This window comes from Chelon labrosus (assembly GCF_963514085.1).
Source record: "Chelon labrosus genome assembly, chromosome: 22".
NCBI classification, from domain to species: domain Eukaryota; kingdom Metazoa; phylum Chordata; class Actinopteri; order Mugiliformes; family Mugilidae; genus Chelon; species Chelon labrosus.
In genome coordinates, this window is record NC_140355.1 from 23811441 (window position 1) to 23835456 (window position 24016).

At 42.4% G+C, this 24016-nt stretch overlaps 1 protein-coding gene and 1 pseudogene across 2 annotated transcripts; one reads left to right on the forward strand and one right to left on the reverse strand.

Moving 5' to 3' along the window:
- Window positions 1-453: 453 nt before the first annotated feature.
- Window positions 454-2049, forward strand: LOC311507918 (uncharacterized protein; the record flags this gene model as incomplete). The annotated part of the gene is made up of 1 exon (XM_084572462.1): window positions 454-2049. The coding sequence occupies one exon, from the start codon at window positions 454-456 to the stop codon at window positions 2047-2049; it is 1596 nt and encodes a 531-aa protein (XP_084428588.1).
- Window positions 2050-12701: 10652 nt separating this feature from the next.
- LOC311507919 (malignant fibrous histiocytoma-amplified sequence 1 homolog) lies at window positions 12702-15213 on the reverse strand (annotated as a pseudogene). Its single transcript has one exon. The product of its transcript is annotated as a malignant fibrous histiocytoma-amplified sequence 1 homolog (transcript).
- Window positions 15214-24016: the final 8803 nt, after the last annotated feature.

A 24016-nucleotide genomic window follows, 5' to 3' on the forward strand; every position in this document is an offset into this window, starting at 1 on the left:
TCTATGTTGGTCATCCACTCCTGAATAAATAAATACACAAGTAAAATATTTCTGTTTCATATGATTGAAGTTATTGATCTCTTTATACTTCCATCTGTTAGATTAAAGGATCAGGAGCTGTACATTGAAATCTTTGACTGAGCTTCAGGTCATACTGTTGAATTAAGAAGTTGTAGAATAATTTCTACAACAAATGTAAAAACAATTCTCACTCGACTGTTCCATGTTTAATCTACAGTATAACACACAATTTAAAATTCTTTATGTTTACCGGTGAAACAGGCTGAACATGACTGTTGTTAGACATTAGAGACAAGGGACAAAGAAAACATTAAAACACCACAGACACGTGTTGTAATCAGAGCTTACTGGTGACTTCCAGTGATTTCAGTTGTAATGACTCTTACGATTTGTTTTCTTCACTACAGGGAAACTTACACATCATCAAAATTCATGGGCATCATCTTAAAATGTGACGTGATCCATGAAGGATCTCCTTCCTGCTACAAGCTGACAACAAACACAAAGACCATAGGGACTTTAAGTAGAGTGACCTTTGGTGTAAGAAATGTGAACAAGACCAATAAAACCATCTTACTAGTTGGTGAAACAGGATCAGGAAAATCTACTCTGATCAGCTCTCTGGTCAACTACACCATGGGAGTGAAGTTTAAGGATGAAGTCTGGTTTCAGATCGTAGAGGACGAGAAAAGAAGTCAATCAGAAAGTCAGACATCAGATGTGATCGTGTACCAGATCTTTGGTTTTGAAGGTAAAACTCTGCCCTACTCTCTGACCATCATCGATACTCCTGGATATGGAAACACTAAAACCCTGGAACAAGATCTAATGGTGAGTCAAAGATTACTTGACTTGTTTAGATCAGAGGATGGAGTTCATGAAGTTAATGCAGTGGCTCTGGTGATGAAGGCCAGTGAGAATAGACTCAGTGATCGACTGATGTACGTCTTTGATTCAGTGATGTCTCTGTTTGGAAAAGATCTGGAGAAAAACATCATAGCTCTCATCACACACTCTAATGGAAGAAAACCTAAAAATGCTCTTGAAGCTCTTGAAGTTGCAAAAGTTAAATGTGCCAAAAATGAGAAGGATCAACGTGTTTACTTCCTGTTTGATAACTGTCAGCATGAAGACAGAACAGAGGAAAGAGAATACCTGGAACATGCTGATGAAATATCAATGAGAGGAATGAGAGAGTTCACAGTTTTTCTGGAGAAAACTGAACCTCAAAAACTGAAGAAAACTGTGGATGTTCTGAATGAACGTATCAGAATGACAGCCTGCATCCAAAACCTGGAAGACAGAATCGACCTGACTGAACTGAAACAGACAGAGATCAAACAGATTCAAGAAGCTCTGAAGAAACATGAAGAAGAGATGAAGAAGAATGAAAAGTTCGCTGTAGAAGTTGATGAAGTCTACAAAGAAAAAGAACCAATTGATGGTGGGATGTGGGGGATGTTTTTCCAAGGAGCTGTCTGCTGTAAACATTGTGAGGAGAACTGTCACTTTCCTGGATGCACAATGGCCTGGTATCCTAAACACTGTAAGGTGATGAAAGGAGATCACTGTACTGTTTGTAGCAGGAAGTGTCTCGCATCAGCTCATGTGAAAGAAAACTGGAAATATGTGACCAAGACAAGGAAAGTTCAGGAAACCATGATAGACGTGCAAGAGAAGTATGAAAAGAATAAAGCAGAAGCTGACCAGAAATCCAGTCTTTTGGAAAATCTTCAACAAGAGATGAAAAAACTTGAAGAAGACAAAGAAAAGTGGCTGGATGAGGCCTACCAACATGTTGTCAACCTGGAGCAGATCGCCCTGAATGTTGACTCAGTGTCCACTCATGTTCACTTGGACTTCCTGATTGAGAAGATAAAGAAACTCAACACAGAGAAGGTCCAGGCACTGAAAGAGATGGCTGGTTGTGTAGGTGGAGGAGTCCAGAATGCGATGAAGTACGCTTGTGACAGATTGTGGAAAAAGTTGAAAAGAAATAAGGACGACATGAAGGACACTGGAGTCTAGAATCATGTCTGCAATGGACAAATCAGCAGAGATAAATCAGTTTATTAGATTATTATACCAGTTTCAAACTAAACTCAACATTTATAGATTAATTTTGCATCTAGTGTGTTGGTTCAGACTGATGACATAACAATAATAACTGTAACCCTTAACAGATGAAACTAAAGGTTAAATGTGTAATTTTAGTGAGATGTTGACCACAACTCAATGATCATAATCAACTTGAACGTTTGTGTAAATATGAACCAAGTTTTGTTTCATGACTCATTGTAAATAATGAGGTTGATGTTGTGTTTCTGTTTCCTAACAGTCACTAAGTAAATCATCTGTAATATTTCTATCAGTTCAACAATAACTGAGCATCATTACAGATCATCCATGATGTTCCATGTTGTGATTTTATTGTTCAGATTAATTCAGTTCCAACATTTGTAAATAACTTTTTACTTTTTATAGTGTAGAAGGTAGAAGCTGTTGTCAGAGTCAGTCTGGAGGACACTGACTCTGAAACCATAATATTCATCAGCTGTTTGATCTAAATACTGGAGCTTCTCTTTATCACTTACCAAGTTGATCAGTTTCAGTTTTTAACTGATTGTTGAGTCAACATGTCTGCTGTTCAAAAAGCTTATTCTCAGAGTTCTGTCAAAGCATTATCTGTTGTTCTCACTGACAAAGCAAATAAATAATAGTTATAAATAAACTACATGTACATATGTTAGCTCTGAGATCTTCTAGATTACAAGTTGTGTTTCTGTATTATTCTGCTGCATAAACAACTTTAGTTTAACATTCTTATGTTTTCTACATTAATTATTACTTTATAAACTTTGAATTAAAGGATGTCACTGTCATCATCTACATTAATGTTAGAGTCACTATAATCTTTACTGAGCACAAAATCAGATAAAAACAAAAAAACTCTGAGAATTCAACCACAAACTTAGAGTAAAGAGCAGATGGACAACACACAACATTTTCTAGTTGGGTTGTGACTAGCATTAAGGCTTCAAATGAGTCATAACTGTCATGGAGAACATCTCTCAAAGAGAAAGATATTTCTTTACTTGTCTATCTGAAGGAGTACTACATACGTCTTTAATCCTCTTTTATCTGGTCCTTCAGACCTCATAGAAGTCTGAACTATGAGATATACATACTATGTATCATATACTATGAGATATACATACTATATATCATATACTATGAGATATATATTATACAAACACCCCTGACTCACCTCCGCTACTGAGCATCGATCCAAGTTAACAACAAGATTCTATCCAAAACCTCTTTGTTACCCCGGGTTACGGGTAACTGCAGTACACTGTTAGTCTTTTTATACACATTTAAGTTACCTGACCTTATGAACATAATCCCTGTTATGAGGAAATTAACTTTGAGCCCCTTATTTTCATCCCCTTCTCTGACTGTATTTAGGGAGCAAAATATCAAATAATGAAACTTTAAGAGGAGAAAACATTCCTAATTGGGAACTAAGAGTAGAATCAACATATCCACATTTAACTAAATGTTTGTACGTTAACATTGTGAGGAGCATTCTCATGATACAATATGTATAATCAAATCCAATAGTGGTGAATATGATATCAGTTCAGATATAATTTTACTGCCTCAGCCTCATATAGTCAGGAACTGAGAAAACTTACTGTTCTGACTAAACCTAAATTAGCCCTTCCCACTTTGCACCGTGGTGTTAGTTAGTTTTAAGTTTACGATTAATTGATAAGTTAGACTGGAAGATTGTTCCTTGTCAGCCTGTGCTTTAAGGAATGTGATCATCAGTATGGTTGGGTCAGGTTTTAGCTTTTTAACAAATTTGTCTTGCACTTCTTATATTTACTTCTTTGTTGGTTTTAAATGTCTTTTATCTGTCTCAGGGAGACTTGCAAAGTAGGAGCTGGTCTAAACTGTTTTTACTGAGCACATGACAATACATTACCCCAGTTTTAGCAGCAACTGTCACTGTCTCAAAGCAGAGGCGTTACTAGACCTTATTCACTGGGGCACGTGCCTTAGTAAAAGGTAACGGCATTCATGAGCGGAGCCGTTACTCCGCCGGCCTTTTTTTTTTTTCAGAACTCACTTTTTCCAGTGCCCAGTGCCATCGAGAGAGGCATTAGGCGCGTTGGACTTGTCTGCGCCTGTCTGAGACTTAAGCCCAAATTATGCTTCCGCGTTGACACAGCGCGTCCGTGCGTACGGACCTATTACGGACCTATTGCATCCTTGCGGACCCCCGTGCGTCCTACGCAAGGGCCAGACGTGCACCTCCCAAAAATCCTCGACGCGCATCGAGGCGACGCAACAGCAACGCAGAAGGAACGCAGCGGCATTGGCTGTGATTGGTCCGCTAACTACATCCGCTGGAGACCACTTTTCCGGTTTCCACTCATAAACATCATTGTCTCCTTTGTCGTGCCCTAATTTGCAATAGAAGTATTTCTTCCTCTGCTTGAATAATTTGGAGCTCCAACGCCAGTCTCTCTGTCTCGGTGTCCATCGTTCACTGTGACTACGACAAAAGCCGGAAGGTAAATAACTATACGAGGCCAGATACGTCACAAGAGTCTCGGTCGGTCGGTCAAAAAAATCATAGCGCCCTCTACCGGTGTGGCATGCATTTCGACACGTAAACCCCACGCAGAACCATCACGGTCTCACGACTGCGTCCAAGCAACTGCGTGGCCATTGCGTGACCATTGCGTGATCACTACGCGGAAGCATAATCCAGCCTTTAGGTGCATACGTCAACGTGATCTTACGCCGACTGTAGGGGTGGAGCATAAAACGGCTGCAGACAAGTCGGACACGGTCAACTTCGTGTAAACAATGGCGGATCTCGCGGTGTTTGCATTCGTTGTTGCCGACGAAATAGAAGCTTTGGGGTTACCGGAATTTATACCCGTGTTACAACGAGCATGCTGCATGCAAAGGATTGTGAATAGCAGCAAATCTACTGAATAAGGATTAAGTAGCATAGTGCTTTGGTCTCCAATCTTGGCCAAAATGAACTGCTGATTAGGCTACTTATTTGAATATTTACTTTTACACCCAAAGTCGTTTAGCACCTGTAACTCAACCATGAAACGAATTCACAGAAAGATATTGAGATGGAGATTAAATGCCATTTGTTTTCATTTTTAGACAGACAGGTGTGAAGAAGAACCCCCAAAATCTACTAACCGTTAACAAGATTTGAACTACGGACGGCCGATCGCCAGACTGACGTGTTACCCACTAAACCAATTTAGGATGATACTGAAGAAGCAGTACTACGATATAAGTAAAGGATAATGGACGACACTTCTACAAATTGAATGCACGCGTTCTAGATGGTAAAACGGCCCAACGAGAAGCCTTAGAATGTAACCTGCATTGTGTTGAACCTGCGTGATTCAGCTCTGCACACGCCCGGACTCAAACCAGCAGCACCTCGGATCGGGAGGCGAGCGTGCTGACAGTTGAGCCAATAGTCCAGGCTATTTTTATTTTTTATTTTATAGTCTAATGGAGTGAAGTCCATTATCCCGCTTATTCTACTGTTACCAACATGTTAAAAATGCCTTTTTACTGTTTAATGGAAGAAATGAACTCTGCATTGAACTGCAGTCAGATGTACAACGTTTTCAGTAGGCCAGCCTACCATTGTTGCAGAAATCACATATAAGAAGGTATCCCTTCCATTTCTGTTCATTTTCGCATATTCCAACATAACGAAGCGAGAAACGTCAAAATCGTCATGAGGAGATTCCTCCCAAACTGACCAATCACGTCTTTGACCTGACGTCATGAGGGCGTCATTTCCGGTCGTGCAGATCGTGGAGAGCAACTGCAAGATCTGTCTGCAGGCGAAGACTCCCGCGATATTTTAAGGTCATGTGACATGGTGACGTAGTGGTAAGTCCCTCCCCGTCTGACTCAAGTCGGACAGGATTTCTAACCAGCATGCATTGCGTCCATCCCAGCATGCATTGCGTTCATCCCAGCATGCATCACGTCAAGTCAGACTCAGACAGATCTGCATCAAGTCGAACGCGCCTGATGAAGCGAGGCATCGAAACATCTTGTCGCGATACTTCTGCTTTGAAAGCTGTTTCGAGCGTCTGCTTCGAGCGTAACATCTCTAGAAACGGGACTTCTCCTTGGATTGGTGAGTCACATCTCAACTGAAACAAGTTGGAAACTGTTTAGTATCAGAGCTAACAAATGCTAATGCTAACAGGCCTCCACCATTCCATTACCCAACCATTTCTACTGCTGCCTTGGATTTCTGGATAATGACATTTGACTGAACACTGGTTAGGCTTTTATGGATGGAGAGATTCGAGATTGATGGCGAGCTACCCCTTTGAAAAAACTGGACAACTTCTGAAAGGATTCGAGGATTCAGGCCTCAAGCCTAACTGCTTCATGCCCCAAGCCTAACTGCTTCATGCCCTTTCTCAATGGTGTGGTAGGAACATCACATCATACACTGCATTCACTGTTCACCTCATGAACAAAGAACTGCCAATTCATACTGCTTTTGATTTAAGTGATTGAAAGGTTTGAATTTGAGACTTAAGGCGTATTCACACCAGGAAGGTCCGTTAGTTCACTTGCTTTGGTCCGGACCAATTTTTTTTTTCTTTTTTTTTTTTTAGTGCGGTTCGCTTTCACACTGTGATTAATTGCAACCGGACCAGAATTTATAAACAAAAACACATGTGCTAAGGTCGTTCAGCCATTGGCTGGTAAACGTATAGGCGGGGTAAAGAAGGAAGCCAAATGTCCCACGTAAATAGGCTACAATGGAGACTTTGCGTACTGTAGGTCTACTTGTTATTATGCTAGCAATATGGTTTATAAACTGAGCGCTGGAATCCCCTCTCTCTCATTTGTTTACTAAAAATCTTATATACTTCTGCATTTTTATGTGTTTTCTCCAGCATTTGAGATATCTGGACATCTGCCCAGATATCTAGGAGGCAGCGTGTCTCCTCAGAGCTCGGTTAAGCCACGGCTCATCTCTACCTAACCTACCTGCGTTTGTTTGCTTCACGTGTCTCTCTCTGTTGTGTGTGTCACTGGGCTATCCTACATTTCCCATAACTAGTGCAGTGCCCGTCGGAAGTATGTATTCCTATAGTGGGAGCTGAAGAAGATTTTTCAGTTGTGACCATTGTTGTGACCCATGTCTCCTCCCCACAAAGACACCTGCCCAGTTTCAAATCAGCGTGCCACAGACAGACAGACACAAACTCACCAAATAAGTTAAAAGAAATTCTTGATTTATAGATAGATGATCAAATCACTCATGTTTTGTCTGTAAACTGTAAAATAACGTTGAGTCTCCGTTGCCATGGTTACCATCTAGCGTTTGAGCCAGCGCAATAATTTAGAACTGTCATCAGGCAACTGGAAATATTAGAGCGGAGAAAATCTATTTTACCGATATATTTTACATTTCTTATCCAAACAACGTCAAACTTAGCAGTGCACATCTTCGTGCCCGTAGCGAGACACCTGCCCAGTTTCAAATCAATCGGGCCAACGGTTCGCGACATATGCGTGCCACAGACAGACAGACACACAGACGCTTCTTGATAGATGCGCGAAAACTACGGGAGCTCGTCAAATCCAAAAAGGTAGATTTTTGCAACTTGGGTCGGATCGAGGTCGGGCTGCTTTCACACCATAAAGGAACCGCACCAGGGTTCGGTAGGAACCGCTCCGAGACCACCTCCTCAGCTGGGTCTCGGTCCGCTTGTTTGGTCCACACCAGAGTTCGAGTGATTGTATTCACACCAGTCAAAAAGGTCCGAACCAAGCAAGGAAACGAACTTGAGTTCGTTTTAATCGAACTAAACAAGGCAGGTGTGAATACACCCTTAGAGGTGCATTTAATGAACTTTTACTGAAACCGCTACTAGTAGGACTGAATATAACCTATTGCATTGCAACTGTGAGATTTTTGTGTTATTGTTTTGGCTTTATAATTTTGCTCATTGTTTTTCTTGATGCATTTCAAGTATTTTTTTGTTCTAAGAATATTCAATACAAAACCGGTAACATCAGTACTGTGTCTTGTGCTTCACTGATCTTCACACAGCTCCATGAGTTGAACCTTAGCCCAACATACATTATCCATAGTAGCCTAACAAATTATTATTCTTATTCATCATATCTATTGTGCATCGTTTAATAGGAATATTCTATTGTAAGTGTTACACACTCATCCTCCATCATCTCCTCTAACTCTGCATTTCCTTTTTCTCTAACTTTACCTGTCTCCTGTATCGCACCTGTCCCTTGCACCTCACCTGTCTCCCTTATCTGACCTGGCTCCATCTCCACAGTTCCACCACCCCGTTTTTCTGTTCTCTCTTCCTCATCCGATCCGCTGGTTCGCCCCACGTCCCCTGAGCTCCTCCGTCTCGGAGCAGGTACGGGTCTCTCTTCCAAAGTCAGCTCCGCTGCCGCAGCTCTGGACGGTCCCGGTGGGGCCGACTCGGCCCGACTTGGACAAGCCCTGGCTAGGTGTCCCTCTTCGCCACAGACAAAGCATTTTAGTTCCCCCGATGTAGCAAACAGAGTATAATCGTAATCATCCACTTTCACGATGAATCGATAATTAAACTCTTCCGCCTTGTTGTTTAATATCATGTATACTTGTCTCCGATGCGACACCACATGGCGAAGCAGCGGAGACTTACATCCAGAGGGCAGCTTTCTGATGGGGGACACTACTTTGCCGTGTCGGGACAACTCTCTGAAAATGTTGGTTTTGTCTATACTACAAGGTACTTATACTATATTGACTGAGTTAAACAGAATTGCATTACTAAAAAGAGACTAAAATACAATTTTCGTCGACTAAAACTAGACGAAAATAGTCATGGATAATTCTGACTAAAATAAGACAAAAATGCTCAGACTTTTAGTTGACTGAAACTTGACTAGACTAAAAAGAGTATGAACATGACTAAAACTAATAAAAACTAAAATGACAGCTTGACACAAAGACTAGACTAAAACTAAAATTAAAACAGGCCGCCAAAAACAACACTACTACTCACTCAGACGTATTCACCGTATGACTGCGTGCACTGAACCGTGACGCCCGTACCGTGACACCGCAGGACGAATACAAATACCGTTACACCCCTAGTTAAGAGCAGAGGTGGGACCAAGTCACTGTTTGGCAAGTCCCAAGTAAGTCCCAAGTCTTAGCAGTCAAGTCCAAGTCGAGTCCCAAGTAAAGACAGAGAAGGGCAAGTCGAGTCCAAGTCCAAGTAACACCAAAGCCAAGTCGAGTCCAAGTCCAAGTAACACCAAAGCCAAGTCGAGTCCAAGTCCCAAGCTTCTTCGAGTCCTGAACAAGTCATCATGTACTCTTCACTTAATAATGCCATTATTAGACTAACTATCATAATTTCAACATATCAATCTACAGTATTTTATTTTTATTATAAACACAGATTAAAATATGCATATATTTTATTTATCTGTATATACACATGCGCCCAAAGACCTTCAAAGTATTGTGTGTGAATGGTGGGTTGGAAATGTATCAGCACGGAAGGCCCCACTGTCATCCTAAAGTTGGTAAAGCGCCTTGACTAGTGAGGCATGAACTGTGTGGATGCATGTAACTGGCATCTACTGGATGCCTCAGTGGATGTCGGTTATAGTAGGTCAACAGTTTCCTTAAATCATAATGAAACTTAATATTTCAATAAAACAATGTTTAATCTGCATAACAAAAACAGCAGACTTGAGAGAGAGAGAGAGAGAGAGAGAGAGAGAGAGAGATAGTAAAAAATAAGCTGCAACCAAAGGCACTGGTTATCAGTGAAAATAAATAAAACCATAAAGCCCTAAAACAATTAAGGTCTAAATTGTTTGTACATTTAGATAATTTACTATGTTGACTGTGTAGCCTACGTGTATTTTTTACCCGTGACTGAAAAACGATCATTGATCCGTGATCCGTTCGGATCAATGTCTTCGGTTCGGAACACACGTGATCCGCGGATTGATTTATAAACGTTCAGTCCACACACAGCGTAGTCGTGGCTCGCCACGGGATACAATAATGAACTTGTTGTAGAGGCTGGCGCAAGTGATGAGGAGATTACAGGGAGAGATGAAGAGGAGGAGGAAACTGAGGAGGACGAGGATTAAATTGAATTGGAGGATTTTTTTTTTTTTTTTTTTTTTGCTTCAAACCAAACGAGACAGGAATGGTTAAACTTTGGAGTGGTAAGGTGTCTGTTGCTTTCTGTTACGATAACCTACCGGTAATTATCACCGTGTATGGTTAAGTGTTTACAATGCACTACCGGTATGTTTGCTACGTTTTTGTTACCATATTTCTACACTGGAATTTAGCCTGAATTACCGGTATTTGTTGTTAATGTTCTGTAAGCATACCATGTTATGGTAACTGTACGTTTTCAATAAATGAACCTGGTATTTTATAGGTTCAAATAGACACAAAATCTTGTTTTTATTCATTCTACTGGTAGTTCGTTTTGCTCAAATAGAAATAGAGGCCTGCCTCTAATTCTGGCCTCCTTCCAATAAAGGCCGGGGCCGCGATGCGCTTGAGTCAAATAAAGGCCCGGGCCTCTATTAGAGGATTTACGGTATTTTGTTTGTCATGCAGACCGGACGCTCGGCTGCATGTCTCTGTATCGGTCAGCAGGCTCTGCCCGTTCGTCTCGCATGTTTTTGTTATTTTTTTTTTCCTCGCGGAAGTGAATGAGTCTCTGGGGTGTCTTGGTCCACGATCAGGAAATGTAGTTTTTGACTCGAGACATGTCAAGTCATTACAAGTCAAAGAGGCCAAGTCCGATTCAAGTCTCGAGTGAATAGCATTCAAGTCCAAGTCGAGTCGCAAGTTATGGCGAATTTTATCAAGTCGAGTCTGAAGTCATTAAAATCATGACTCGAGTCTGACTCGAGTCCAAGTCATGTGACTCGAGTCCACATGTCTGGTTAAGAGTATTTCATTGTGTACATTAGTCATGTAAAACCTGGATCTTTTGAGGGACTCGGATCAGTCTGAGTCACTCACTGGTATGAGTCACATGAGTCACTTGACCCAAAATGGCCCGATTGTGAAAGTGTTTCCTGAACATTAACTGAGACATAATAAAGCATAGTAAACACCTAATAAAGGATTATTACAGTTACCTGTTATTGCCATTTATCAGTTGTGATACATAGCCACTGAAAATCATATCAAGTAGTTTACATAAGCCTAAACCTAAAGCTCAAAATTAGGAAAGAATGAGGACAGGGTCACTACTTCAAAAGAATATTTTATTTTCTCATCGTCTAAAATGTATATGGAGTGGATGCAGAGTAGACTATTAATTCACTCACTACATAGGCTTCAGTTAGATTCAGTAACGTTACTAGAAGAAAACAGACATTCTTGTCTGTGATTAATGGTCTAATTTTTTTCTCATTTTTTCTTTAGACTGGCTATAGGCGGCAACAGATTAAGAGCGTTTGTGTTTTCTCTGAGATGAGAATGATCCCTGAGTCGGTTAAGTTTCGTTTCTCTGCCGAACGAGTGACTGGCTGTTGACTCCCTGCTCTCAGTTAAGCAGAGACTCATGAGTAGTGGATCCAAGTGTCTGAGTGCCTTAGTCTGCGCTGCTTGCTAGTGGTCAAGTCTGGTAGTACGTTTTTTTTTCTCTTCCGAGTGAGATATAAGATGTTTGAATGGTGTCGTTTATTGATTATATATCAATCAAATGTGGTAGGACTCAACTGAGCCGCTTAAATAGACTCTAGATTCATGATTCTTCTTTGGTGGCCGGTTCAATGAGCCAGATCCTGAATTTTTTTTCCACCGCTAGTGAACATGTTCGGACCGACTCCTGGCTGAGCTCCATGGTAAACAGGAGCCTGGAGCGCCTGCAGGAAGCCAACACCTGTCGGACAGGTCTGTTGTGTTTGACCGTTTGAAATCCTTTAAGGGGATTAAGACGAGCCGGTCGAGTCACAGCGACAACAGCAAGAGTGAAAGTGCTCCGGCTCACAGCAACAAACTTAGTCAATTATTTCAGTTTCTAAACAGTTTCTCTTAGCTGTGAAACAGATTCCTCCAATCTAATACTGTCCTCCTTGGTTCCAGAGGTTTGTGGTGTCTCCTCCATCTTCTCATCCTTCATGTGTCTTTAGTCCAACTCTTCTCTGTCCTCAGACTTTTTAAATCCTGACGCTGCTGTTGATCATCACGTCTGAATGAACCAAGACCTCTCCACCTGCATCCCTATCAGCAGGAAATAACTCCACAGCTGCATAAAAACAATCTGTGATCAGATCTTTTTCTCAAACTCAAAGCGTTTCCTGATCGACTCAAACGGCCGAGCAGAAAGGAAACGACTCGTTCAACGTCGCCGCTGAAATCAGACAGAAACCACTGATTCAGACTCTAAACGTCACCGACGTCTGAGGAACTGAAGAAAAGCTTAAAGAAACAAAAAACTAATCTGGAATCAGGTTTAAGATTAAACCAAGAAGAACAATCACTGTGAATGTGATGTTTGTGTTAAAGGGTCAGAAAACAGTGAGATGAAGATTAAGATTATTAAACTCAACACATTCAAACATTTCTCTCTGACCAACAATCAAAACAACTTCTCAGTCTGAAATAAACGAATCATTAAGTCATCACCGTCTGCTCTGACACCGGCTGATTTCTGGGTGAAATAATCAAACCCACATGAACATGTGGTCCAGATGTTGGGGAGCGAGGCGTGGCTGGCGATGGACAGAGTCTCGTCCTGCAGCATCCCCTTGATCACCACGGGGACTTTACCTCGATAGTCCACGATCTGACGCCGGCTGTCCAAAACAGCCAGGAGGAAACAAGAAGGGGAAGCTGTACTGGATGTGCAGCTGCTCCACAGAGAAGAAGTGACACAGCGGCAGAGAGCTCCCGCCGGCCAAAGCCTCCGCCCCGGCCTCCGCCCCGACCTCCTCGCTGCTGACGTAGCTGGGGAACTTGTACCACACGGTGGCTCCGTTCAGAGGCTTGCTGCGGGGTTTGTTGATGCAGTAGCAGATCCCCATCTTCTCCAGGAGCTCCATGATGAGGTGGAGGTCCTGCTGGATCTGGATGAGCGGCCTGAGGAGCAGACGGATGACGTTGGAGGGCAGGAGGCCGTGCTGCAGGAAGCCCTCCACGTGGTGCTGCAGGTGGGTGACCCTGAGGTTCTCCCCCTTCTCGTCCTCTATCACCAGACTCACCCTCCCCTTGTCCCCCCGCTCCCCCTCAGAGAGGAGCCGGTCCAGCAGTGTGGACTCGTCCCTCTGGAAGAAGACGTTAAGAATTGCAATGAACCGTGGAAGATTGTGAAAAACATACTCCTTCAGGGTGAGGCTGTCCTCAAAGTACAGCAGCTTCCCGCTCTCGTGCAGGTAGGATAAGGCGCTCTGCAGCCGGTCCTCCGTGAGCCCCGCCTGGAGGCCCAGACGGGCCGAATCCCACCACGAGAGCCACAGGTCTTTGGGCTTAAAGTGCAACTCCTCCAGCATCTGCCAGGACTTTGGCAGGACACGGTGGAGGTTGGGGAAGATCTCCCTGTGGTCTGCCACGGACATGAGCTTCTCTCTCAGCCTCTGGATGTTCCTCTGAGTCTCTGTGCAGCTGACGCTCAGGACGGGAGACAAGATCTGCAGCCGGTGGTTCAGCATGTACTGTAGCTGGGCTTTCTTGCGCCTCAGGTTCCTGTCAGAGACGCCGTAGAAGAGGACGTGAGGGCTGGAGGTGCGGACGTTGTAGCCCTGCTCCAGAGCCTGGTCCACCTGCTGAGACAGGCTCCTCAGACTCTGGGTGTCCCTCGCCTCCTGCAGGCCGATCTGTCTGTGAATGTCCAGACTCTTCTCCTCCACCTCCACCTCTCCACACAGGTCTGCATGTGTGCCCACCAAGCACACTACGGCGTGGGGTACTTTGGCACAGAGCAGGTGGAGGAAATAGCCCACGTGAGCGTAGAAGTTCTTGGGCGAATATGTTTTGAGGTTGATGACGAGGATGTAGAGAGCACCGGGGGAGAGAAAGAAAGGTTTGATGAGGTCGTAGTTTTGCTTCCCTGACAGATCGTACACTAGAAATGTGAGGTGGCGACCGGCGTCCGCCACCCAGTTAGTGACTTCAATGCCTTTGTTTCCCTGGACTCCTGTGACGTCCTGCTGTGAGCTCACCACGCTTTGCCTCAGTCTGGTTTTCCCAGCGTTCTTCATCCCCATCAGGACCAGCTTCAGTCGTGGCTTCACGGCGAGCTGTGAATGTGCAAGTTCCTTCTGATAGACGGCAATGTAAGGGATCCCCTTCATGCACACCTCGTACGGGGGCTGGATGAGAGGGTTATCCTTCACCTTCCAAATGTTCACTTTGGACAGCTTCCCAAAATGATCTGGGAGAATGGCTATTTGGTTACCCTGTAAAACAAGCTCCTCCAACTTCTCCAGCTCCACAATAGAGTCAGGCAGATATGTGATGTTGTTATTGTCCAGCCAAAGGTTCACCAGCTTCAGCAGCTGCCCAATTTCCTCTGGGATATGGGTCAGTTTATTCCTGCTCAGGTACAGCTCCTCTAACCCTGTGATGCTTAAAATCACCTGAGGAAAGTTCTCAAACTCGTTGGAGGACAAATTGATCATTTTGAGTCTCTGCAGGCGACCAAAGGAAGGAGGCAGGGCAGTGAGGTTGTTCCCATCCAGCATCAGGCTCTCCAGGTTGTGTAGGCGGCAGAATGCGTCGGGTAAGGAGGACACATGGAGACTGCTGAGCCACAGGATTTTGATGGACTGCAGCTTCATGATGTCTGCTGGCAACGCCTCAAACTTGTTCCCGGAGCAGTCCAGCTCCTCCAGCTCGCCCAGGGCCAGAATCTCAGAGGGGAACTGGTTGAGCTTGTTGTGGTCTGCATCCAGAGTGCGCAGCTTGGCCAGGCCGGAGAAAGATGTGGGCAAGTCGTGCAGGTCGTTGAAGCTGATGTCGAGTTCCTCCAGAGACTGAAGGACCCCGATCTGAGCTGGCAGCGCCTGGATTTTATTGTGGCTGATGCAGAGCTTCTTCAGACCCCTCAGCTGTCCCACCCCCTCAGACAGGCTCCCCAGACAGTTGTGGCTCATGTCCGCAGGGCGGCATCCCTCCACAACCTGGCCGTTTTCAGATTGTTCTCCTTGTCCTCCATGGCGCTGCAGCCGGACCTCCCCCCCCCCTCCTCCTCCTCCTGCTGCTCCTTGTTTTCATGGAGAGTTTTCATGGATCCTGAGCGGCCAGCATGGAGGACGGAGTCCCTCAGAAATCAGCGCGCTCCTCAACAGCAAACCCTCCGCCACCGAGGCCAGAAGAGGCCTCCTCCTCCTTGTTGTGTGGACAGCAGGAGAGACATTCATTCTCCACATTTACTAAAAGCTGCTTCAGATCAGAATCAGAATCTTTATTGTAATGATATAATCTGACTAAACATGTTCCTATGTACAAAGAATAAATATAATATATTATGCTGGTCTATTTAGTAGTAGTTCTCTCTTTATCTATATACATTATATAGACATTTAACAGTGATACGTTCATGTTCAGAGGTTAAAGAGTCAAACCATTCAGTGTTCATTCATTGTTGTAACTGTCCTGGGACATGTGCCGTTCTTCAGTCTGTTTGTCCTGAAATCACAAGTTGTTGTGAGATCTGAAAATCAGGATTCATGTTCAGACAGAAACATTAGATGAAGGATGAATAAAAACCTTTAGAGTCTGTGAATGTGTGGACAACATGAAATAAATGTCAGATCATAGGAAGACTGCAGAGCTCAGAGAGAAATGATTCATGTTAAATCAGAAAACTGAGTCCTGCTGGAGGACAGAAGAGACACGACTCTGGCTCCACCTGCTGGACACAACCTGTAAGTACACAAACTGTAAAGTTGTCAGGTGCTTGGGGCCCCTGGCCAGCAGAGGGCCCCCGAGGACTGACACAACTTCACACTAAACTGAGTCCTGTTTCTTTCTACTGTTGATGCCATTCCTGAAAATGAAAACATAACCTGTGTTTTGTTGAGATTATAAATTCACTGTTAGACAAACACAGATTACATACACTTGAACTTTCACAGAAACAAACATGTATTGACTGTTGGATGTGGTTCCATGGTTTAATCTTCACGTTTCCATCTCTTTAGTGGTTGTCAGCAGGCGTATCGTTGGTTTACAACATTTGATCCTGACACTGATTAGTGTGGAGAATCTCAAAAGGACTAAAACCAGTTCTAAACCCTAGTCCTCACTTTTCATCTTTGGACACATAATGTTGCTGAACCTAGACCTGAGCAACTGCAGCAACCCCAGATCATAGCACTGCCCCCACAGGCTTGTACAGTAGACACTAGGCATGATGGGTGCATCACTTCATCTGCCTCTCTTCTTACCCTGATGCTTCTCCACTATCCTTCCAGTTTTTAATAATGCCTTGGACAGTTCTTAACCCAGTTTTAGTAGTTTCTACAATCTCCTTAGATGTTTTCTCTGCTTGATGCATGCCAATGATTTGACCCTTCTCAAACAGACGACCATAGGATGTGTCTTTAGACATGGTTGTTGAAGAAATGAGAAGCTACTCGTTGCATCAGTTGGGCTTAAATAACTTGTTGTCAGCTGAAAGATAATCACCCATGCAGTAATTATCCAATAGGAGGTGAATACCTGTTAGATCCAGGTGGAGACTTTGTTTTGGCCAGGTAGTGTAACATAACAATGGAATTCACTTCCACCCGGAAAGATAAACCTTTCAGGTTCTCATTTAAAGCTGCAGCAAAGATTATGTTGACTGAGAGATTTTTAGTTTTTTCCTTCAAGGACAAATATGTGTTCTCACTGCAGAGCTATTAACTTATTATTTATAAGGTCTAGTTCTTTTCTTTTTTGTTTGTTAACTATTTTTTGTTTTACATCTAGTTGTAGTTTTCAGTTCAGTTTCATTTAATTGAAACACCATAAATGCTCCTACTTGTATCAAGACTTAAATCTGGAGTTACACCCTGTTCTCTTTCTAGTAACCATATATACAAACCAGTTTTATACCTCATATACCAGGAACCTCTTAATGTTCCTGGTATATCTCTGATAGATTCATTTAGTTTTCGCCCTCTAACTATGGCCTGTGTCAGTTATACTTTTATGTATTCAGAACTCATTTGAAAACATGTTGTGAGTTAGCAATGGTTTCTAAATGCACTTGGAACCAACTCCAGATGTTTTACCTCCTGGACTTATAAGAACATAATGAGGAGTATCCCGCATTTGTTGTTGAAATACCCTTTGAGCAGATTCTTCAATCACATTTGTTCTTCTGAAAATAGAGGATTGTGTTAAAAAAAAAAAAATGTAATTCATAAACTTTTCCATCAGTTTTGATGTGAATACCTTAAAGTTCAACCTGAGAGCTGCACCACTGTCATTATATAACTGTAAGTCGACCATGTTTAAATAAAATAACACACGTGTCAGTATCCATACATATATGAACCTAACTGTACTTTGTCTCATCTTCATCTGATCCTGTCAGCATCTGTTCCCACAATCTTAAATATGAAATGTGACTCATTCTAATACAACAGGCCTGTAAACATATTCCCTTTTATTGAGTTTCACTGCTCCAGTCTCACAGTCTCACAGTGGTTGGACAGTGTTGTGTTCCCTACTGATTGTTGTTGGAGTGAAATTTCCAGTATTCACTGCTTTCTGCTGGTCAGAGTGAGGAACTACACTACTGCATCTCAGACAACTTCTCTGTGGAGGTTGGTGAGGCTGATCACAGCCTGTGAGGAATCCTGCAGATGTAACTCAGGGCTGCAAAAACTCACCTACAAGTTTTATTAACAGATAATCCTCCAGACGTGACAATGAATCAGAGATACTGCAGTACAAACAGTAACATTTCTAAACCTTTATAAAAACAATCAGAATTATCTTGTGTAACTGATAATAACACTGAACTTTATAATGGATGAGATTTTTAACGTCACACTGGTAAGTTTTACAACCAGTTTAATCTTAAAAATACTGAAAGTTAAATATCTGACTCTGATCTGAGGGCAAACATCCTGTCATCTGAACTCCACTTATTGTGAACAGGTTTATTTTCTGTTAGGTTCAGTGGAGTCTGGTCAGTCCACACAGCAGCATCTCTTCAGTGATGTAGTACAGCTCCTTCTAGTGGTCTCTGTAGAACTCCTCACCTACACAGTTCATCACAGATTCTTCATGATTCTTTCATAGAGTCTCAGTTCTATCAGAGCTCAGTGTTTCTTTGTTGAGTCTGTGTCACAATCAACAGTTTCAGTAACAGAGAAACAGACGTTTATTGACTGAAGTTCAGCAGAAGATTGAAGAGACTGAGAATCAGCTGATGATCCAGTGAAGACACTCTGAGCAAACTGATTTCATGAAGCAGAGATTTTATTCAGGATTCACAGAAAACTGCTTCAACCAGGAGACGATTGAATGTGAAGAACAGAATATAGTGAATTAAAAAATCAGAACAACATAAAAAGAATGAACTGATTAGAATGACAACAACAAGCCAGTAACATGAGATACAATCATATCACACTGATAGAACATTTTCCTCATGAAATACTTTTACTGTTGATACATGAACTACATTTTACTGAGAACTGATAACACTACTAATATGTTGGTGTTGTTACTTTGACTGAAGTCAATGATCTGAATACTTCCTCCACCATGTTTCTGATTGGAAATATGAACTAAATATTACACTGAACACAATCACAATGAAACAACTGATTCATGTTTAAAGAGAGTCGACAGCAGAAACATCACAATCATGATGTTGTTCATTTACATCAATGGTTCCCAAAGTGGGGGGCGCAGAGCCATTACGGGGGGGGGGGGGGGGGGGGGGGGCGCAGGGCCCGGGTCTTATTAGAGCGTCACAATTTTACGGGACTCCCGTGAGTCACTTTATTCCCGCGGGAGTCCCGCGGTACGGGAGTCAATTTCACTGTTGGTAACGTGATAGGGACGGGATCGAGCAAATAATTAACGGGAGCGGGCGGGACCGGGACGGAGGACGGAGCCGGAGATTAATTTAAAAGATGACGCTGCAATGCGGTGAGTGCGCCCAACTTTAGATAACAACATAGGGAACAGGACGGTATTTAGGAGTCTTTCTCTCGGAATTTTGCGGGATAGGACTTTTTTGTGCGTGATCGGGATATGACGAGAGTATTTTTGTGGGCTCGGGATGAGAGCGATGAGAAGGTTTTTGACGGGCTCCCACGCGAACGCAAACCTGTTACATTGAACATATTACACAGTAAAGTTTACTTTTAGTTGTTCAAAAAGGCTGAGGATTGTATTAATTACAATGTAGAAATCTACAAAGGAGTCTGAACATTTTATATATATATATATATATATATATATATATATATATATATTATTTTATTTATTTTTTTTTGGGGGGGGGGGGGGGGGGGCGTGAAGATTTTCTTATGTACCAAAGGGGGTCCCAGCAGAAAAAGTTTGGGAACCACTGATCTACATCAATGAGTCTTTAATTTATTTTCCAGATCCTGTTTATTCTTCATGTATCTCAGTGCTGCTATGGTTCCTTCATCCAGTCTGTTTTTCATCTCCTCCAGTTTCTGGACCTTCTCTGTGTCTCCTGTCTCCTTCATCTTGTCAATCAGGAAGTCCAAGTGGACATGAGTGGACCCTGAGTCAACATTCAGGGCGATCTGCTCCAGTTTGACAACATGTTGGTAGGCCTCATCCAGGAACAGGGACTTCTCTGATGTCAGTTGGTTCATTTCTTTCTCAAGATTTTCCAAAAGGCTCAACTTCTTCTCACTTTCTGATTTATTCTTCTTATACTTCTGTTTTATTTCTGCTTCAGTTTTCCTAACTTTCCTTGTCTTGGTCACATATTTCAAATTTTGTTTCGCATGATCTGATACAGGACACTTGTTGGTACAAACAGTACAGCGACCTCCTTTCATCACCTCACATTGTGCAGCATTCCAGGTCATTGTGCATGGATAGTGACAGTTTTCCTCACAGACATTACAACAGACAGCTCCTTGGAGTAACACCAATTTCCACATCCCACCATCAATAGGTTCTTTATCTTTGTAGACCTCATCAACTTCTACAGTGAACGTTTCATTCTTCTTCATTTCTTCTTCATGTTTCTTCAGAGCTTTTTGAATCTGTTTGATCTCTGTCTGTTTCAGTTCAGTCAGGTTGATTCTCTCTTCCAGGTTTTGGATGCAGGCTGTCAGTCTGACACGTTCATTCAGAACATCCACAGTTTTCTTCAGTTTCTGAGGTTCAGTTTTTTCCAGAAAAGCTGTGAACTCTCTCATTCCTCTCATTGATATTTGATCAGCATGTTCCAGGTCTTCTTTTTCCTCTGTTCTGTCTTCATGCTGACAGTTATCAAACAGGAAGTAAACAGGTTGATTCTTCTCATTTTTGGCACATTTTATTTTTGCAGCTTCAAGAGCTTCAAGAGCATTTTTAGGTTTTCTTCCATTAGAGTGTGTGATGAGAGCTACGATGTTTTTCTCCAGGTCTTTTCCAAACAGAGACATCACTGAATCAAAGACGTACATCAATCGATCACTGAGTCTATTATCACTGGCCTTCATCACCAGACCCACTGCATTAATTTCATGAACTCCATCTTCCGATCTAAACAAGTCAAATAATCTTTGACTGATGGTGACATCTTCTTTGATCCCTTTAGTGCTATTATATCCAGGAGTATCGATGATGGTCAGAGAGTAGGGCAGAGTTTTATCTTCAAAACCAAAGATCTGGTACACGATCACATCTGATGTCTGACTTTCTGATTGACTTCTTTTCTCGTCCTCTACGATCTGAAACCAGACTTCATCCTCAAACTTCACTCCCATGGTGTAGTTGACCAGAGAGTTGATCAGAGTAGATTTTCCTGATCCTGATTCACCAACTAGCAAGATAGTTTTATTGGTCTTCTTCACATTTCTTTCTCCAACAGTCTTTCTAGTCAGAGTTCCAATCTTCTCTTTCCTTGGCTTCAGCTGGTAGACAGAAGGAGATCCTGGAGAGATCTCTTTACTGTTGGAGATGATGTGCTGATATTTTGATGAGATGTTTGTGTTCCTGTAGAAAAATGTGAGATTTGCTCAATACACATTAGTAGTATATTACAGGTAATCACATGGTGTATATATATGCTAGACTGTGTGCATGGTGTTTTCTGTGTTTTTTTTTTTGTATGCATTTCATTGTATTGGTGTCTATGCTGCAGCTGGGATATTTCCCTGAGTGAAGGACAGTTTTTGCAGGTTGCAGAGGATCTTAAATCAGGAATTAAGTGACAATGTTGAAATGACCTTGTTAAAAATATACAGTGATCAAAATTAGTGAAAATGCTTGAAGATATTAACTACAGAAAGTTTAATTATATGGCAGAAAAAATGACACAAGTAGTATTGATAAACTGATCCAAAAGGCTGAACTCATGATCAGCAGAGAGTTGGAGACGTTTGTCTCAGCGAGGGACAGGAGGACACTGGACAAACGTCTCTCTATCATGGACAATCCATTTGATCCACTCCACCAGACAACAGAGTGACAGTGGAGCTCATTCTCCAACAGACTGATCCAGCTCCACTCAGGACGTCATTCATCCTCTACTCTATCCAGCTGGACAACAACAACAGAACTCCATGTTATTAAACCTTCCATGGATAGAATATACACTATATTACCAAAAGTATTCGCTCACCCATTCAAATGATCAGAATCAGGTGTTCTAATCACTTGGCCTGGCCCCAGGTGTATAAATTCAAGCACTCAGGCATGCAGACTGTGAAACAAGACATTTGTGAAAGAATGGGCCGCTCTCAGGAGCTCAGTGAATTCCAGCGTGGAACTGTCATAGGATGCCACTTGTGCAACAAATCCAGTCGTGAAATTTCCTCGCTCCTAAATATTCCACAGTCAACTGTCAGCTCTATTATAACAAAATGGAAGCGTTTGGGAAAAACAGCAACTCAGCCACGAAGTGGTAGGCCACGTAAAGTGACGGAGAGGGGTCAGCGGATGCTGAAGCGCATAGTGCAAAGAGGTCGCCGACTTTCTGCACAGTCAATTGCTACAGAGCTACAAACTTCATGTGACCTTCAGATTAGCCCAAGTACAGTACGCAGAGAGCTTCATGGAATGGGTTTCCATGGCCGAGCAGCTGCAGCCAAGCCACACATCACCAAGTGCAATGCAAGGCGTCGGATGCAATGGTGTAAAGCACGCCGCCACTGGCCTCTAGAGCAGTGGAGACGCGTTCTCTGGAGTGATGAATCACGCTTTTCCATCTGGCAATCTGATGGACGAGTCTGGGTTTGGAGGTTGCCAGGAGAACGGTACATTTCAGATTGCATTGTGCCAACTGTGAAATTTGGTGGAGGAGGAATTATGGTATGGGGTTGTTTTTCAGGAGCTGGGCTTGGCCCCTTAGTTCCAGTGAAAGGAACATTGAATGCTTCAGGATACCAAAACATTTTGGACAATTCCATGCTCCCAACCTTGCGGGAACAGTTTGGAGCGGGCCCCTTCCTCTTCCAACATGACTGTGCACCAGTGCACAAAGCAAGGTCCATAAAGACGTGGATGACAGAGTCTGGTGTGGATGAACTTGACTGGCCTGCACAGAGTCCTGACCTGAACCCGATAGAACACCTTTGGGATGAATTAGAGCGGAGACTGAGAGCCAGGCCTTCTCGACCAACATCAGTGTGTGACCTCACCAATGCGCTTTTGGAAGAATGGTCAAAAATTCCTATAAACACTCTCCTCAACCTTGTGGACAGTCTTCCCAGAAGAGTTGAAGCTGTAATAGCTGCAAAAGGTGGACCGACATCATATTGAATTCTATGAGTTAGGAATGGGATGGCACTTCAGTTCATAGAATGAGTAAAGGCAGGTGAGCGAATACTTTTGGTAATATAGTGTATATTTACTGCTGTGTCTATCTATTATACATTTGTCCACATGATAAACTTGTAAATTACCTGCTTATACTATTTTATTTTATTTTACTAGATTTTCACTTATATTTAATTGTTTTAATTATTTAATTATTTTTATTTTATAACTATCTTCACCTGTTGAAGAAAATAAATCCCATCGGGTTTTATCTTAAAGTGGGTTGAGATGTGTTAATTATATCTTAAATATGTACCCCATGCTGGATTATAAATACCATTTGTTTCTTAGTTACAATGAGAAATATGGTACATTGCAACTAAGTAAAGCAAGGGCAACAGGAAGCAATGGAAACCTGGTATTGTTGAGTAATAAAGTAATTTATTGCTAAAAACATTAACAGAGGAACAAATTATACAAAGACTCCAAAGAAGGTACAGAGGTGTGTGATGCAAAATCAATGATAGATAAAAAGAAATAATACTACCAAAATCAGCTATGCTACCTACACAAGTCAATCAGGAACAACCAGCATCACTACTCCTAGAGAATTCAACAGAATGCTAGCTGACAGAGTGGCCCAGTCTCCTGGTAGTTTAACAAGAACATCTGCACATCAAGAGAGAAGAACTTAAAGCTAAGTAAAGAACACAACAGGACAACAGTCCACCAGTGGCAGAGAGACAGAACATCTCAAAGATACAGGTAGACACCAGGGAAGTGATAACAGATAAAGACAATGAGCAACCACTAAGAAACTGATCACATAAAGACACAGAGCTGAGCTGACCAGATTAAATCACAACCACTCTGATTAACATCTCTTTTTAAAGTATGAATCTAACTCTTCCAAAGTTTCTGTGGGTCGTTACTGGACCAAGTTTATCAGAATTAAATGACAGACTAAAGCAAAGAGAGTTAATCCCTCTAACGAGCCCT